At 40.5% G+C, this 18881-nt stretch overlaps 1 protein-coding gene across 3 annotated transcripts in view; it reads right to left on the bottom strand.

Moving 5' to 3' along the window:
* Positions 1-18004, bottom strand: part of sf3b3 (splicing factor 3b, subunit 3) — a 36282-nt gene extending 18278 nt beyond the window's left edge. For all 3 annotated transcript variants that reach the window (XR_004897847.1, XM_036003090.1, XM_036003091.1), the window contains exons 1-19: positions 17780-18004; positions 16954-17094; positions 14484-14639; positions 14103-14273; positions 13241-13413; positions 12764-12905; positions 12080-12192; positions 10240-10377; positions 9907-10010; positions 9568-9733; positions 9318-9413; positions 8068-8140; positions 6676-6827; positions 6052-6207; positions 5591-5746; positions 4823-4966; positions 2844-2966; positions 2319-2473; positions 1720-1894 (exon numbers count right to left, since the gene is read on the bottom strand). Coding sequence is in view for 2 of the 3 variants with exons in the window: in XM_036003090.1 (XP_035858983.1) it covers positions 1720-1894; positions 2319-2473; positions 2844-2966; positions 4823-4966; positions 5591-5746; positions 6052-6207; positions 6676-6827; positions 8068-8140; positions 9318-9413; positions 9568-9733; positions 9907-10010; positions 10240-10377; positions 12080-12192; positions 12764-12905; positions 13241-13413; positions 14103-14273; positions 14484-14639; positions 16954-17023 (2463 nt within the window). In the remaining variant the exon portion in view is untranslated. The remainder of the gene's footprint in view (positions 1-1719; positions 1895-2318; positions 2474-2843; positions 2967-4822; positions 4967-5590; positions 5747-6051; positions 6208-6675; positions 6828-8067; positions 8141-9317; positions 9414-9567; positions 9734-9906; positions 10011-10239; positions 10378-12079; positions 12193-12763; positions 12906-13240; positions 13414-14102; positions 14274-14483; positions 14640-16953; positions 17095-17779) is intronic.
* Between the last annotated feature and the right edge of the window lie 877 nt (positions 18005-18881).

The following is an 18881-nucleotide window of genomic DNA, read 5'->3' as shown; positions in this document are numbered from 1 at the left end:
GTTTTAGAAGTGTGCTGGAATTTGTGAAAAAACATTACCTTACCAACAGTTTTGGTCACTTGAGGTGATTTTGTGAATGTACAAATCACACTTATCTGCTCCATTGTTTTATACAACACATTTGCAATCCAAAAATCTATGTCTGTTGTTTAGTGACCAAGAGTTGGCAGCGGGAGGGGTAACGGCTCGTTTCACTGAATATGCAAAAGGGGCAAACGGAAGACGGGGGCCATCGATCAATCTACAGACTTTTGCCGGCGGGTGAGTGAGGATTTAGTTCAATTAACTTTAACTTGAGTTTAGTTAACTGCTGTCTGTGTATCGGTCAGTTAGGGCTGGGCAATATATCGAAATGATATCAATATCATAATATGGGACTAAATACCGTCTTAGATTTTAAATGTTGTAATATGTATTTTATTTTTTTTATTTTTTAAGTAATATACTTTTCTGAAATTATTATTATTATTATTAATTTTATTAATTCTGAGTATTCTAGCTGTTCTATTATTTTGCCTTTACCCACAGTCATTTTATCTACATTACTGATGATTATTTATTATAAAATATCAACGTGTAAATATTTTTTAACAGCACCTATGGTCAACCCTACAATATTGTTGCAATGTCGATAGGAGGTATTTGGTAAAAACCATTGTGATATTTGATTTTCTTCATATCGCCCATCCCTACAGTCAGCCAGCCGCTATGCACTCTGCTGCTGCTGACAGACAGCAGAGACGTTTACCGAAAACAATCTGTTGGATAATCACATTAAATAAATCATACATATAATAAATACATTACATTTAATTTGCAAAGGCCTGGCAATCACTTTATCAAGGCTAAGCTGTTATTTACAGTTTTTTTTTTTTATTTTTTTTTTTTTTAGATGATTTGCCAAATTCGTAGATTTGTGACATGCCTCCTTTGGCATATCTGGCACTTCACTTTTTGGTTGTCATCTTCGTAAATTATGAAATTATTCCAGACGCTTGACTTTTTCGACATCTCATAGTTGCAGCTGAGTTGCTAGCCCTCACATGGTCAAACTTTCCGTTTCGGTGCTGATAAGGTCAGATGATAGCTCAGGCCAGGCGCCAGGATGAAGTCAGGGAGGCCATGACATGTTTTTCTGTCTGTCTATTGATTTCATTACCTGGGACAGTGCTGCACCTCGGCCTACACACGCGCACCCCCAGTCCCTTCCTCCATTAATCATTCTATCCACATCACTGGTGATTATCTATCTCAACTCTCATTGTGTAAATATTTTGTGAAAGCACCAAATGTCAACCCTACAATATCGCCACAACATCGGTAGAGGTATTTGGTCAAAATTATTGTATTTGATTTTCTCCAAATCGCCCAGCTCTAATTCGAATACTGGATTGGACGTAGATTACCATGGCAACGATTAAAGCTTCAAAGCATTCAGGTCAGACCTAGTGTAGTTCGACATAGAAAGAACCAAACATGCTCCACAGGAAACTCACAGAATGCTGATAGTGGACCACTCTTCAAAAAGGGACAAAAGCAAAGTGTCTGCTACAAATGATCAAGTTCTTTTTAAGCTTTAAACTGGAAGCATAATAATAGCTCTGACAACAGATCATCTCTCTGCTCTAATATATGTATTACTGTCAGATACCAGGAGCAGAGTTCAGTTTTGCTAGTAGGACCATTACATCATAATTCCGCTGGCATTGCACTTCATACCTCAGCCATTTGTTGCTTTCTCTGGGCTTTGGTTGCCTCGGTGTATGCATTGTGGTCCGTCTCGATCAAAATGAGGTTGTTGGTCTCCGGGTGGATTACAAATTTCCTGGGAGTGTACTGCAGAGGAAAGGCCACCTGGTTGAAGACGGCTCCCAATTTCTCCAAAGCCAAGATTCTGCCAGACAGATAATGAGACGAAAAAGAGGAGAAGGGAGAGACAGTTACAAATGATTTTTAACTTGACGGGGTACAGCTGAGCTGCGAAGTTGGATCTATGCTTCTCCACTGAGCTGTTCTGTCTGTTCCAACAGACATTTAACTTGTTGATTGTAAGACCAACATCATGACAGAAGATGGAGGTGTAGTAAAATATAAGGGAATGTGGTGCATTCTTTATATAACAAGTTTTTATTTACTGATGTGATACAGAGCAAAGGCTGGAAGGTTTTCACCTGAAATGGCTTTACTACCATGATCACAAATACAGAAGTACTACTAAACGCCATTGCACAGCTGAAATAATTGTGTTTACATTTTTCACTATACATTCATGGCTGAGGAGCACAATTACAATGTATGTGTATTTACAGTATCCATACCTCAGTGTGTTGGTAGAAATGGCCACTATGCCCTCAGGGCACTGCTCGGAGGCAAAGCCAGAGGCGTACTCCAGAGTCTCATATGACAGAGGGGTCAGATGGAAACGAGACTGGTACGAGTAGCTAAGCCAGGAGCGACTGGACATTGCCAGCACCTGTCAATGAGAAGAGACACAGACAATTCCTGATACATGATTATTTGACATTTAAAAAGGGGAGCACCACATAAATGGGGATTTCTGTCTTTTTGGACTTGGTCTTAGACCATAGGAATAACATTTATCAATGTGGAAAACGGGCGTAGTTCCCCTTTAAAATGACAAAAACTACAAAGTCCTTAGAGCTTAACATTTTAAGATTCCGTCCTTTGTCTGATCAGCAGCTAAAATAATTTTATTACCATACTTATATGAGAGCAAACTGATGATGTATCATTTTGTAAATAAATTGGTGTTATTTCAGCATTATTAGCATTTATTTGTGTGTGTTTTAATTGTATGTAAATGTTGAGTATGAGTTACATACAGCTTCCTGTCCCTGCATCCGGACTCTGAAGAGTTTGACAGGTCGCGACCCCAGGTAGCGCGTTCTGGTATCTGACAGGTCACCTGTCACTGGGTCCAGCACAGTCCTCAGCAGCACACCGTTCTGAGAAAGTGGATCAAACACACACACATTACTAGATTACATCATCTAGAATCTATATCCCAACAGATTGTCACGTTAGCCCTAGATCTTTTTTTTTTTTAACATCAATTACCGTAGGTGCACGATATTAATCCAAAAACTCTAGACCACTGCTCTGGATTGTGGGTCATTTTTTGGTTGAACTTCTGGTTAGATATCACAGGTTGTTGCAGATATTCTTCGAACAATGATATAGGATTCAGAAAATTGATTTATGGAAAATTGCGATATCCAGCCTTAATATTTTTCCCGGATGACCTACAAGACAGATGTGCTTCTACACCGTTATGTTGTAAGGCTGTTGGAATGAATTCCGGAAGTTGAATATCATTCGAATAGTAAAAAAAATCAATACTAATCGAATAATAAAATGACTATTCGGTTGTGTATTTGTTTATAAATGTGTTGGCTAACGTTATTTTATCTTGCCCTTCTCACCTTGGCCTACCCGCATGTTAAAACTAAATGTTTGTCACGTCTGATGAACAATAAAGTTAGCGGGAGTGAGCTACACCAGGCATTGTGAGATCTTAGGAAACACAGCTACGGTAGAGACTGAGTAGTAGAGAGGGAATGACAGGCTGGGAATCAAAAGAAGGATGGGAAATACTGTTTTTAACATGAATTTAAAATTGACACCCACCGAGTCAAAATGTTTATGTTATCATTAATTAGCTTGTTCTTGTTTCCTAACTGCGTCGCGAGTTACAGGTTGCTTATAAAGCACCGTTTGGCATAGTTATCAATGCTGTTAGCATGGTGGCTAACACTAATGTTACTCTGTTTATAGTCTCGCTTTGCTTCCTCCACAACGCAACGAGGGTCTGGCTAGTCCACACAGCATTCCGGGATGGGTGAAAAACGCCGCACGGAGCTCCGGTGCCGCTGCAAAATAGCCTCTGGAAGGAACTTGTTTTGGTGAACATGTGCATGTTCAAAGGTTGTTTTAGTCGTGCAACAGAAAACTCAGATTGGACAGATAATCTAGCTAGCTGTCTGGATTTACCCTGCAGAGATCTGAGGAGCAGTTAACCATAGTCCTCATAAACGCAACAGAGTTAATTAAAAACAAAAAAAACCGAACATCCGGCCAAAAAGTAGGACATACGGTGGGTTTTCCAGCCACAACGGAGCAGTCCTGGAAGTGGAAGGTTGTGGCTATAGGCTACTCTGTTTGATATTTCAGCTGTGCTATCAAAACATGCTGTCATTGTGCTAACAGAGTACTGTTCCCTTTATAACTGAGCTGCTTCACTACACTTGTTAGATTATGTTTCATTACAGGGTTTTCTGTTGATTTGTGTTTGTCGCTGTGTGCTCGTGGTTGAAAAGGAATGTAAACAAAGCGGCATGCCACAAATGCCATGCGCCATGACGTAGGGGCCCCTTCGAGGCTAATGTTTGAAGACCTCCTAGTGGACAGAACGTATAACAACCACCACACGCTGACAGTGGCATTGGCAATGCACAAGCCCAAGTAGTGCAGTAAATAATAATAAGCTGAATTTCAGTATTAAATATTCAAATATAATTCAAATATTTTTTTAAAAGAGCGGATAAAAATTCTAACGGTATTACAGAAGTAGATTAATGGCTCTTCACTGTTATGACCAAGCGTGCTTGTGTTACATGCATTTACTATAAGATAATAGTAGTAGTAGATTAGATCTATCAAGAGTTTTCCTTTTGGATCTACCACTAAGTAGTAGATCAATCTGAGCCGATGCTAACATTGAGTGTGGATATATGTATTATGTGTACATTTACAGGGGTGAATTAGAATTTCTGGAATCAGTTAGGTGAATGACAAAGAATACCTGAAGCCCTATGTTGAGGTAAAGGAAGCCGATGGTTCCCTTTTCTCCAAGTTCATCCTGTTTCTCGACCCCTCCCATCTCAACAATACACAGACTCTCGGGCTGGGCTGGCAAGGCCTGCATACTCAGCGGCTGTAGGCAGTCCTAAACGTGATAAAGATTCAGAGGGAAGACTATTTCAACATACAGAAGGTTGCCAACAACCAAAACAGTCTCACTTACACGTATACACATGAATATGTAGTTTAGTTATAAGAGGTTCTCTCCCTTTAATGCATTAAGTGGTATGGACATTGGAAATCAACCATTTACTTGCTTTGGTTAATTAAAAGCTTTTTGGAACAATCAATAATCAGTCAGTCAGTACTGATTTCACATGATTAAGTAGATAAGTGGTATTTACCAAAGCCGTCTGACGGAACTTCCATCCAACATTCGAGTGCACCTCTTTTTTTACCTAAATATTAAGCTGCACCTCACGAGTCATAACTTAATCCTTGTTGTTTGCAGCAAAATTGTCGTATTTTGAAAATATGTTTTATTATCATTCGATTCATTCTGTATTTTTTCACTTGAAAGGACAAACCACCACTAGCAAGACTGCTAAGTCTGAAGCAATAGTACAACACAACAGTACTTCAGCTGACAATAACATTACATTCTCTATATTTATTTATAATATTTTTCATGTAATGTGTCAGGGTGCTGGGTGTTGGTTTATGTGCCGATTGGTCTATTTAATTTACAAACTAGTGTTTCTTTTCATACCGAAGGGTCCAGGGAGATGATTCGGACAGTGTTGTCAACAAGTCCCACGGCCAGGAATCGCGAGCGTTGCTCGCCAGGTGGAACATTGGCCAGGCTCATACAAACCACATCTGCAGACATCTCTTTCCGCTCTGTGTACTCATTCAGCTGGCCAGACTAGAGAGGAAGGAGACAAAGAGAGGAGCAGTATTACTACTACTACTGTCCTGTGTTTATTATGGTACCAGAGCTTGATTTAGTTTGTCTTTAATATTCCTTTTGTGTGACAAAGGAATTGTGAAAAACTTATCCAACTTGGCATTTTGAGTTACTAAATGAAAATGAAATTTTTGTTTGAGGTTGGCTGTAGTAGATAGACCCTGAAATTCCTTTTGAGATTCCATTGATTCCATCTGTGACTTGTAAAAAAGGAAGTTGAAGTTAGATAAGATATGAAATACTATAACTATCTACTTTCTTACCGGGTCCATCTCAAAGTAGACCAGCTCCCCTCCAGTGAGTGCAATAACAACCTGGCGCTGGTTCACAGCGCAGCGGACAATGGTTTTTTTGCCAGGAGTCTTCCACTCATTCACACGCTTGTCAGCTCGGATGTGGCGAATACCGTCTGGGTACACCTGTATAGAGAAGCATAGAGAGGAAAAGGGTTAGAAAGGAAGTAGTAGGATGGTTTAATTGTTGATTGCTTTATTATAATCTTATATAATAGGTCTCAGTAAGAAGGGGAGGGAAACAACTTGGCTGAATAAGATTCCATAGAAAACTCTGCATCAAAACATTTGAATGGCATGAGAGCTATGGTGCTTGTAGCCTACTACTATAATGCACCACTTTCTCACACTTTGAAAAGTTCCAATCCAGAGAAAGTTTCAGAGCGAGCGTGTCAACGTAACCATAAAAACTCACTACAACTGAACTCCCACCACTGCGGCGTCCTCCTGCCTGCCCCATACCTACTGACTGCCTGCGCACAGCGCAAGAGGAGAGGGAGAGACCCCGTGCGGTTGGCAGGACACGGCGCAAAAACGCTTAGGGGCTGCGCCTAGGCTTTATAATGGCAGGGAAAACCCTGACATTGCACCCACCTGCACTAGGGCGTCTTCACCGAGCAGTGAGCAGGAGAGAGTAGGCGTTGTTCCCAGAAATCCAGAATCTGTCACTTCCTCTACAGTCTCCCCGATGGACAGAACCAGAGTAGCGTTCACGAAAGATACGATGATGTAGGCATCAAACTCATCTGATGGAAAAAAAAAAAGGTACAGACAAACAAAGACAAAGAAGCACCGATTAGAAAAATAATGCTGATGGAGTTGTGCTGAGGCTGAATAAAGCAAGCAATGAGCAGAGATGGGCTTAATTTCCACTGCATGGTTTGGCTCAACATCATCTTCAACGCGACATTGACCGTTGCTCCAGGAGTCTTTCATCGGCACATAAACAGAGGTGCGTTTGCACTTTGTCAATTGACCACGCCAGGGGTTTTGCGGGCTGCCATTTTTAACATCTGGGTCGAGTGTATATAAAAAAAAAAAAAAAATTGCAGGTGCTATTGGCGGGAGCTTGACTATGAGTCGTGCTGGTAACACGCCGTGGAAATGAGCCATCAGAGACCGCAAAGACAAACTCATGGTAAAGACACTACATCAGCAGGTTGAATTGCTAGGAAATTGGCACTGGCCATTAAAAGCATAATTCACATTAATAAAGTAAAACTTGTAATAGACACATTTATCTAAAAGAAATCTCTAATGTGTTTCCCACAGTCAGATGGGGTCTTGCACATGTTTATATTTATGACAATGGGAAGGTTTTTCCACCAGAGGAGAATTGAGCAGCATTGTTTAAATACAAGGCGTAGTACTATGTGTGATTTCACAGTTAAAGTTAATATGACTAAATAGAGGTGTGAATCTTCACTGATCTCCCGATTTGATTACGATTATCATGGCAGCGATTCGATATCTCGATGCATCCCGATATGTCAAATACATTTTTCTATTAAAGCCATATAGGATGTTTAATTCATAGCTTTTCAAGCTTCAAAAACAAAAACTCTGTAGTGCTCTAATACTAAATAAATTGGATACATAAAACTACAGCACTGAGCACATGGCACTTCCTGAATGTGCAAAACATAACAGAATATGTAAACAGAAAGGTTGTTAGGCATACATTAAATTGTAAACAGAAATAATCGATTATGGCCCAGCCGATTATGGATGCAGCATCGTCCATGACCACGATTCGATGCATCGATTATTTGATTAATTTCAACACCTCTATGACTAAATTGGTTTGCACTCAATACATAACATATGATGAATTATTACATTTAAATTACATGAGCTGAAGATTCTTGTCCCGATGCACAATACAGACAGACTTTCAATGTCATGGTTTGATCCTGAACTGCAAAAATGTCAATTTGCTTTAAGAGAGGTTGGAAAAAAAGGTGTCTGAAACAGGAAAGGCATTACCTTCCACATGTCTGCGTACTGTCCACACAGCGTTGGGGTTACCGGGCAGCTCAGACACAGCCATCTCGGATACCTGATCGAGACGGATAGGGAAGGAAGTAGAGAAAGGACAAAGTACAAAAAGGAAGAAAAAAGGATTTAATGTCTATAAAATATCACATTTATTTTCATATATTTATTGCAATAATTAAAACAGCTTATCCCTACAGTAGGGATGGAACGCTTTGTGTAAAAAAAACAAACAACCAAACTGTTGGTTCGGGCACGTATGTATTGTTTGGTTCAGTTTAGCATCACAGATTACAGTCAAAAATGCTTGCTCAGAGAAAAGAAGTTATTGGGAAAAAAAGCCTTGCACTGATAGATAACCCAGTGAAACTTCTCAGTTGGCACAGATGAGGTGCCAAGTGCAACTGTCAGTCAGTAGGGTTGGGTACCGAAATCCGGTTCCACTATGGATCCGGTTCCTACGCAACCGGTAGGAATTGGTCCGGATTAGAACGAAAATTTCGGTTCCTCATTTCGGCTCCACTTAATGTGTTCACCGAAATATATTTGCTCCTTCGCTCCAAATCGCACGTAAAAATTAGGTGACTTAGGTTTACTTATTATATATTTAAGTACTTTAAAATGTTAATATATTGTTAAATGTAAATAATTTAATAAAAACTCTATAAATGAGCCTTTCTTTGATGTCATTTTTCAGTTTTTCAAGAATCGGAATCGTTTTAAAAGTACCGGTTCAGCATCGGAATTGTAAAAATCCAAACGATACCCAGCCCTATCAGTCAGTCTTGGTCGTGCCACACAAGACATTCCTGGCCTTCATTCACTTCCCACCATCAATCAATTTAGAGTTGAACTGATTGCAGATTGTCATTCGTGTGTGTCCATAAACATTTGATAGTGTTTCCTTGAGTATAAACATAATCTAACTGAAGCATTTTGAGCTCAGAACACTTAACTGGAGAAAAACATCTTCTCTAAAAGCTCTGCTGCAGGTCTTGTAGGATCTGTACTTATCAAAACTGAAACCGATACAGAACCAGAAATGCCTACCAACCAGGCATATACGTTGACGGTGCGTGATATGAAAACACCAGATTCTGTTTGTGCTGAAATCAGAGTGATTGACAGAATCTTCAGCTTTTATTCAGAGAAGAGACATGAACAAACTCATCACTTTTCAGCCAGCAGTGTCTTTGCCTGCATGCATGTTACATGTTATGTTGTTAAGTGCGTGTGTGTACCTCCAATCCATGTCTAAGGACCCTCAGAGTAGACCGGGGTCCTCGTCCACAGGCAACATACAACTGTGGTGTATCTTCATTGGCCAAATCAGCAATCTGTTCAAAACATAAAGAGGAGTAGACAATGAGCCGGCAAAAATAAATCAAATTAGGCTTTTTTTTTATTACAGCAATACTGCTCCCAGGTATATGGGAGGCCCAGTTGTTTGGGCACAAGTGCACACACACACACACACACACACACACACACCTGACAGGACATGATGGGTGATAAGTTCTCCTGTTCATCCACCAGCACAAGATTTTTGAGGGGGCGGGGTTGGAAGAAGAAGGTGTCTCCCTCTTCCAGTGGCATTGCAGAGGAGAACTCAGGCTCCTCGTCATCATCACCCAAGTGGGCGATCTGGTAAAGGTAACTAAGGGAAACAAAGTAGGTAGAACACCATGAGGAAAAAAAGAACAGAAATAAAAACAGGCAGGAATTCCGAGCAGGGCTTTGAAGATATTTTTACACCAATTGAAGGTTTTGAAGCCCAGAAAGAAAACGTACAAAATAGTTGAAAAGATTTGATGCTGACAAATGACTTACTGGTTTCCAAATTCTGAAGACACAAACAAGAACCCCGTCTTCAGGACACACATGGCTGTTGCCACAGGGATCGTGTCAAAGTATTTCAGCCTGATTTCTGTGACCTGTGAAACAACACAGACCCCTTTTAAAAATATACAATTTCATACTATGACATTAAGTTGATAAATAATCCACGGAACATTAACCAATGCATGGCTGCTTTTCTGTTTTACATTAGAACTGGGTGCTATTACTAGTACGCAGCACTGTTTCAATGTAAACTTGATTAAGAATTGTCATGTCACATAAAGACGCGGCATGACCCTCCACCAAGCTTTTACTTTTGCTCACCATTTCTTCATCTGTTTCCAGGGTAACCTTAAAGATGTCTCCCTGCTCAGTTTGGGCCAGGAAGAAGAACATGGACTTGGTCTTGTGAGTGGCTGAGCAGACAAATATCATGCCACGCTCCGGGTCATCCAGGTCATTCTGCAGGATGGGATAGATGAGGAAAGGGAGCAGAATTAACATAAATGTGCAGAGAAAAAAAAGTGAGCCGACTAGGGGTGCAAGATATATCGACTCAATATCGTTATCGCAATATATTAAAGTGTCGTAATAAGGATGCAATATTTTGTTTATTTTGTGGAGCGCTGCGTCCCGTCCGTTGACTGTGTGGCTTAGTTGAGTTTGAGTTGGAGCCCGCTTGAAACGCTATAATGATCATGTTTCATTGGCCAGTTACCGTGCCACTTGCACATGTTAGTGCACGTCAGCGCACGGGGCCACTACGTGACAAACCCACCACCGTACCACGTGTGTGCATATTTTAACAGAGTAGAAATAGATAGAGACAACTAAACGGAACGAATCAGAGAAGAGAAAGAAAAGTTGTGTCCTGTTCTCTTTATATATTTTAGAGAGAAGACACACCAGCCCGATAATCGGGCATCGGGCCGTCTGGCGAGGTCCGTGACTCGAGTCTGTTCGGTGTGTCCCGTGCCGTCGGCCGTCCGAGGAGCCGTCGGCCTTCATTTGGGCCGACCCGACATGTTCAGTCGTGGACAGGGCAGTCGGGACTCACCCGGAAATGGGGAGTGGATCATCCGCTCAAAATCTGACGAAAATCTTTTAAACTGACCTTTGTCAATCTGAAATGAAGACAGATTCAGCAACTGCATGGCCTATTTCTCGTTTAAAATGTTTTCAGAAACACGTTTCGGTGAACTATTTTAGTACAATATGAGATCGTATTCTGAACAAGCCGCCATGACAGTCTGGCTGCGAATTTCCGGAGAAAAAAGAACCACGTGACGCGTTCGTCCAATCAGCTGCCGGTTCTCATTTTCTGGTAAATAATCAGACTGTTAATGGAAATAATACAGAGCAGCGCCGCCTGCTGGTATGGAGACGTATTACGTTTTGCGCACGCGCAGAGCGTACGCTCAAGTCGGCGTTGCCTCAGTGTGTTCTGAGGCACTTTTGGGACCTCGGGACCCGACTGATCAGTCCGACTGGCTTTTCTGCTGACGGTCGGCCCGTCTGGTTGGTGTGTCAGGGCCCTTATACTGTCCAACCAGTAAAACATGTCCTGTTCTGTAGACATGGTCCTTATTTATATATTTTATACTGTCCAACCAGTAAAACATGTCCTCTTCTGTAGACATGGTCCTTATTTATTTATTCATGTTGGACCAGTCCAATATGACTGTCAGTTGAAATAAACCTTGTGTTGTAAGAAAACTTGTTTAATTTTTTTATGAATCTATTTTGATGCGTTTTCCTGTAACTTTTGTAATTTCACGTTTAAAAAATATCAAAATTAATATCGCAATATTCATAATCAATATCGCATTTTGTCAATATCGTGCAACCCTAGACCTGACACAAACGCACATTAAAAAAAGTGGAGTGGGTGTAATGACTTTAAATGTAACACAGCTTCCAAATAAACAGGAAAAAAAACACTTCCATTTTAAATCATAGTACTTGATTTAAACATGTATACTCATTAAATTATAGCTTAAATCCTTACAGTCAAGAGAAGGGTCACATTTTGTTGCCATGCTCGTAGGAAGCTGGAGTAAAAGACACTCAGAAAGCCAGCGTGGGAAGTGTGTGGTAAAGTTGACTGTGTGAAGCAAGTATACAGCTTTGTTTTTCATGCTGTATTTCTGTATCAAGGACTTACCCTGCGCCGTGGGATGGGACAGCGAATGTCAGGCTGGTCTCCAAAATTCTTGTAAGTGATGTAGTTTTCAGAGCAGATCAGAACTCCACTGGGCCCATCTGCACCACCAGGAACTGGACAGAGAGGAGCGTTTAATGGGATGGGTTTCTTTAAAATTAGGACTGCAGTGAAAACAGTTGCTATCCAAAAGCGAGATGGGTTCTTGTTTTCCAAACCAAGGTTTCACCCTTTCTACTTTATCTTGCTCCTCATTGTGTGTTATTGTGTTGGTAAACTTGTGCTGAGATCAGAGGTGTTAATCTTTCTCCATTGTTAGTCAGAGAAGAGACATGACAAACTCATCATATCAACAATACTTTGACGTGGCTAATAATGCTTTATAATCTAACAAACCATTCTGTGTTCCCTTACCATGCCCATATATAGGTTCTTCTGAAAACTAATTAAATCCTAAAAACTTGGCTTGTTTTAAATTTAATTTTCACTGTTCCACTGTCAAAATACAATTAGTATCTTGCCATACCAGCCTCTGCTTGGCTCCACTTTTGACAGTCTCCAACCATGAGTGACAGCTGTGTGCTTGCCAGTTTTCGTTCCCGACAACTAGCGGAGCAACTAATAACTGACGCATGCAACTATTGTTTCACCCTTGGAGTGTGCGACCACATGTGCCCAACTGCTTACCAGTGATGAGGAAATTCCCATGCTCTTCCAAAGCCTCACTGTACTTGCGGACCACGTGATTCAAGCCGAGGTCCAGCTCGTAAAAGGTGAGCGTCTGCTGCGTGTTGGCGGCAGCTTCTCCCGTCGGGTCATTGTCGGCTTCCTGGAAAGAGCAAATGTCAACAAACGGGATCAGAGGTTTTCAAAATGAGTCTCATGTTAGGTACAGCATAGCCTAAGACACGATGGGAGTGGTGGCAACTTTAAACTAATTAAACAATAACAAAAAAGGTTAACAAAAAAAAAAAAAAAAAAAAAAAAATGCTTACAGCATCAGGATAGACAACATTTGTCAGCTGTGGTGCTTGAAAATGTTACTTATGCGCTGAGATCAGAGAGGTTAAATCTTTCTCCAGTGATAGTCAGAGAAGAGACATGACAAACTCATCACATCTCCAACACAAGCCACTGTGCATCGTCTTAGAGGCATAACCTTACCTCATAGTCCATCTCGAGGCAGGCAAACATGGGATTTTCAAAGCCGACATCAACTCCTACTACATGATAAACCAACGTGTTTGCTTTATGGGCTTCCAGTGGAGAGGAGATGGTCAATCTTGCAGCTGCATCTCTGTTCAGAATATAAACCAGCTTCTGTTTCTCAATGGCTCCTAAACGGGGACAAAATGCATTCAGGAGACTTAATTTCATCTCACTTATGGTAATGTCATTTTAATATACATGGCTGTCCTTTAAGTATAAAACATTTAAAAGGATACAATATACATAATATATTAATAATAGACTATTTTTTTAAGATTGCATCATCATTCTTAGGGATTCTGGAAAGGCCTAATGCAGTCTGCAATAAATCCTACCTTCATATTTTTAAATGTACTCATTATTTGTATAAGCTGATTTACAGCAAACCAATTCCTCAAACTGTTCCTGCATTAATATCTGAATTCTCTTTAGCAACATTAGCACATCAAAGTGGGTTGCAACGAATACACATTAGTCTTTCTTAAGGTCCACATGCCTCTACTTACAATTTCTTCCAAAAACAGAGACCCAGCCCAATCCAAAATATTTGTAACGAATACATAAAAGTACTTCATGCTAAGCAGGCGTCTTTGCGCAATTCATTTTTTTGTGTGCATTCAGACTGTACTGAACTGCACTACATACAATAAACTGTTTCTAACGTATGTAAGAAGAAGGGGTCGGACAAAAGATCAGAGTGAAATGGCGAAACATTTCACGGTGTTCTGGAGGTGTACGAACGTGACGCCATCTGCGTCATCTGTTTTTTTTTTTGGGAAACTGGATTCATACAACCATTTTAACTCTTTGACATTACCTATCATAACAGCTCTGCCTTTTGGGTCGACAGCAAGGAACTGTCCGGGGACGATGCGCCGGCAGCCGCTCTTTCCAAACGTTTCCTGATGGATCTTCTCAAACATGTTTTTGGATGGATGATATTCCAGGATGACAATACGACCGCTGTCACTTCCAACAACAATGTAGTCTACAAACATACAAGGACACAGGAAAACTGCGGTTAAATGCCAGCTCTCAGGGAAATCTTTTCCCCAAGGAATGTGAAACCAGTAGCCAACTCTCCACGCACTCTTTCATTATTTTATGAAAAGCAATCATCTGAGGGAAACATACATTTAGAATGGTGTCTTTAACTACATCATCCATGTTTGCAGTGCATGCACCCTTGGCTACGTACCTTTGGTTCCTCCAGTGAGTCTGAATGCCATCAGGGACCTAACGATGCCAAACACCTCCACTGTAAGCAGAGTGTGCACCTTTCCTGTGTTGGCATCTGGCCGCAATAATTCCAAGATCTTTCCCCTGGAAACGACAATCTCCTGCATCTTGGTTCCTAACAAGACACAAACATCTCTTTTTTAGCATTGAGCACATGTCAGCTATCAACTGAAAAGGAACATTGTATAGCTTTTTTTTCCTCAGATAGGTGTGTATTATGGCTCAACGCCGGTAATTGAATGCCTTATATTTGACAGGATTTGTAACATAAAATCTGCCGCCCTTTCAGAGAAATAAAAGTGCAGTCAGAATGTATTTCTAAGTTAAGAACTGTTACATTATTACATTTAAAAATAAAATTTTCAGCATGTGATCTAGCAAATGGTGAAAACTAAAGTGAGTATATAATTTTCTATAAGTTTCTGCAGTTGTGCGTTTTACAAATCGAACTTTAGGTTAAGTAATATTTTAAGCATGTAATCATTTTAAACCCACGAAAAAATACTGGGGTTTTTGGCGTTACATTCATAGGTTTTGCATTCTCTCCACTGATTTCAGTCCATTTCAAGCCATGATGAAGATAACATGATAAAAACTCATAATCACACGTGCATCTGATAAATAGACCCAACGTACAAACACAAATGGAACACAAAAGCGTGCGTTTGGACGGGCATAGAGAATAGGTACACAATGCTGGCCAGGCCATTTACTAGGGGTGGGGGGGAATAATTGAGTCTTAGATGCATCGCGATTCTGTCTTGAAAGATTATGGCTCGATGCAGAAAACGTCAATAATTGGAAATTTAACGACAGCATCACCCGAATTGTGTGAATTAACAGAACGAGACAAAAACAGCCAGTCATTCTCCCCACAGCGCTCAGGCAGCCTCCCTGCTGCAGATTCGGATCGTGCAAAAGTGTTAATCGCTGTGCATATATGCAACTGCACTGTACGTCGTAGAGAATACAGGAGTGAAGCATGTGGTCAAAGTGCTTGAGCCGCGCTACAATTTGCCTTCATATGCACATAACTTGTTTTCATTCCCAACTCGTCACATAAGGACGCTTGGTCAGGACCCTTTGGCGTCATGGTCTGGTGTATTTTAATCAGTCTGTTGGGTCTGTCCTGTATTAACAAGCACAAGCTGCAGATCAGAAATGATCAACGGGTCAGTCTTATGATAGAGCTTTACGGATTTATTTTTTATTAGTGACAATATGCCAGTATGTGAGTGCCCTAACTCTTACAGTAAGAATGATGGCCAACGAGCCATCATTGAATGTTTAATTTTTCTGTAAATGTGACTAGATTTGCATTTGAATTTACAGCCCTAATGAAAGTTGTGTCAAATTAAACTAAAAGATAATGGAAGTAAATGGATCTGTTTATTTTAATTCGGGATCATTACACATACACTATGTTTTAAAAGTAGCAATCACACAGCCAGAAGAAATGAATCATGTATAGAAAAAAAAAGTGATGCATCAATAACCATATCATCGCATCGTAGCCCTCTGAATCGGAATTGAATGGTGAGGTGCCTAAAGATTCCAACCCTTACCAATTACCTTAACAGACAGAAAATGAACTAAGAACCGGTTTATAAAATGCAAAAAGACTGATGAAAAGACAAGTCTACGTTACACAGATTACAATACATTTATTTAGCACATAATTCTATCTCAAGCAACTATTTTCCACATGTAGGCTACACACCGCTTATGCAATTTCAGGCTAGGTGTTTTGCTCAAGGACACTTTGCCATGTGGAAATGAGATGCCAGGTATTCTAACACCAGGCACCGGCCTTACAATTAATGGACATCTGTTTCTTACACCTGAGTTACAGCCGCCCCACAATTAGGGCTGCACGATATTAGGAAAATATCTAATTGCGATTATTTTGACCGATATTGCGATTGCGATATGATTCACGATATTGGAGGGAATGATCATTTGTGTATCATTCTCATTGAAAAAAAAAAATAAAAATATATATATATATATATATATATATATATATATATAAAATAAAATAAAAAAGATTGAAATGTGATTTTTTTTTGCAAGGATCTGTACCAAACAAAGATTTTTTTCTTTAGTCTGTAGGATACGATTTGTAGGCCGGGATGTCTCTGCAGCACCACAATACTTTATTTTAGAATGGTTTGACACATATTTTGCCTTTAACAAATATTGCACCTCTCTGCGATTTGGATATTGCACTAGTTCATATTGTGATTTCGATAAAATTGAGATTAATTGTGCAGCCCTACTCACAAAGCACTCTGACCATCCAATTCCCAAGCAGTGGTCTTACCCCCTGCTCTAGCTTTAAATACATTTGACAAAAGAGGTAGAAAATGGCCAGACAGACTAATGATAAAACCAATTAAACAAGAAAAGAAGACAGGCAGCGATCTCACCTGAGAAGTTTCCATGGATGGCATGACTGATGCCCGTAGCACGCTGTAGGGTGATGTTGTAAAGAAACATGGCTCCCTTTCTGTGGCTTCCCCACAAAGTTCTTCAGGGGCTATGAACGGAGCACTTAGCCCAGCTCAAAACTGTAATGGAAAAAAAGGAAAAGAAAGATGTGTGAACAGTAATAGCTTCGTTAGTAATATGAACAGTTTATTCCCCATGACCAGTCTTTTAAATGTTTCCGTGCCCAACGGTGTGTTGAGTGTTCTAATAATAAGAGGGATATTCAAACTGAACCGAGCTGCACTGTTAAGGAAATAGCACTGTGGTAAAATTAATTAACGTTACTTTCCAAAAACGAATAAACTCCTCGCAGCATAGCCATTACGAGTTAGTAGAGGGTTAACATGCTGGCTGGACACACAAACTTTACTTGTGGTGTAGTGTACATGACAATAACCGACGAACATTGCTAACGTTAGCTTAGCAGTTAGAAGACGAACTTTACGCGTAGCAAGTCCAAATAACCAACAATTACGTGTGTTGCAAACTTAGCTAGCTCCTTTGTTGCAAAGCCATGGTAGCACAACGTTACATATCCTTAGCCTTGACAATTCAAGTTGGTCAAAACCGAGCACAGTTAGCCTATACAGCTCACTTAGTAACTTGTATTCTGCGGACTGAGAGCCCATTCATAGAAAGCGCCACTTTTGCCGGACGCTCTCCCATTTTCCCGTGCTCTACTACTTAAGCCCGTGCACAATTTACATGCATACAACGTTCATTTGATTACGAATAAGATGTAGATTTGTACAATAAAATATTTACCGGCGTGTTAGATAAGATGATTCTGATTTCAGATGGATACAGTTTTATTTACACAAACAATCTCCATGAAACTCCGTGAAGCCAACGATCAGACACCGTTGGTAGGTCCTTCGTCAGCCAATACGCCGTCATGTGAGGTGACCCACACAGTGCCTGACAGAAATCTGACACATACTGTAGTAGCGCCCAATCTCCAGCAGATGTCGACAAAGACCTAAATAACGGTTATATACATGCGCTCTCTCTCTCTCTCTCTCTCTCTCTCTCTCTCTCTCTCTCTCTCTCTCTCTCTCTCTCTCTCTCTCTCTCTCTCGCTCTCTCTCTCTCTCTCTCTCTCTCTCTCTCTCTCTCTGTATGCAATGCAGTGTATTGTACACACACACACACACACACACACACACACACACACACACACACACACACACACACACACACGCACAGGCCTATATGCTTGAGGGGTATGACTTGTATTAATGTAGTCAATATATTGCTTTTATTATAGTAGTGCAAAGTAAAGTGCAATCACTTTTTTACTGCATGGCTGGCCTTACTTCAATGTTTGGATTGGATGTACGTAGTCAAAAAGACTGCAGTCTTTTTGACATGACTTAATATCAGCTCTGATGGATTATCAGTTCCATGGGCCAGTTAATGTGCTTAGGTGAACCAGAAAAGGAAAACTGAGCAGAAATGTTTTGGCAACCTGGTTTCTCCAGTACAATATGTGGAGGAAAGCCTGATCACTTTTTCGTGTTGTGAGTGAAGATGTCTTTGTATCCCATTTTAAGAGTTTTGTTTTTGTTTTTCAACCCAGTTTACCAGTCCCTGATAATGCAGTAACCTACAGTACTTGTAAAAACTACAAATTCCCAAATGGTTTTGCATGCATCAGGACTGCAGAGAGGGGGGACATCATTACCACGACATAGCCCAGAGATGGGTGAACTCTGTCCAGAAAATACAATGAGGATGAAGTGAGTTCAAGTGGGTTTGCTCGATTGGTGTGGATCAGAGAGGCAGCGGTTAGTTTCTCAGCCAAGTCAGTGCAACCCATAATTACAGTTTCCAGCCTGTTTGTGCAGCCGTGGAGTCAGTACTGTCA

Source organism: Sander lucioperca, chromosome 7 (genome assembly GCF_008315115.2).
Source record: "Sander lucioperca isolate FBNREF2018 chromosome 7, SLUC_FBN_1.2, whole genome shotgun sequence".
Classification (NCBI taxonomy): domain Eukaryota; kingdom Metazoa; phylum Chordata; class Actinopteri; order Perciformes; family Percidae; genus Sander; species Sander lucioperca.
This window is presented reverse-complemented; position numbering and strand designations above follow the sequence as displayed.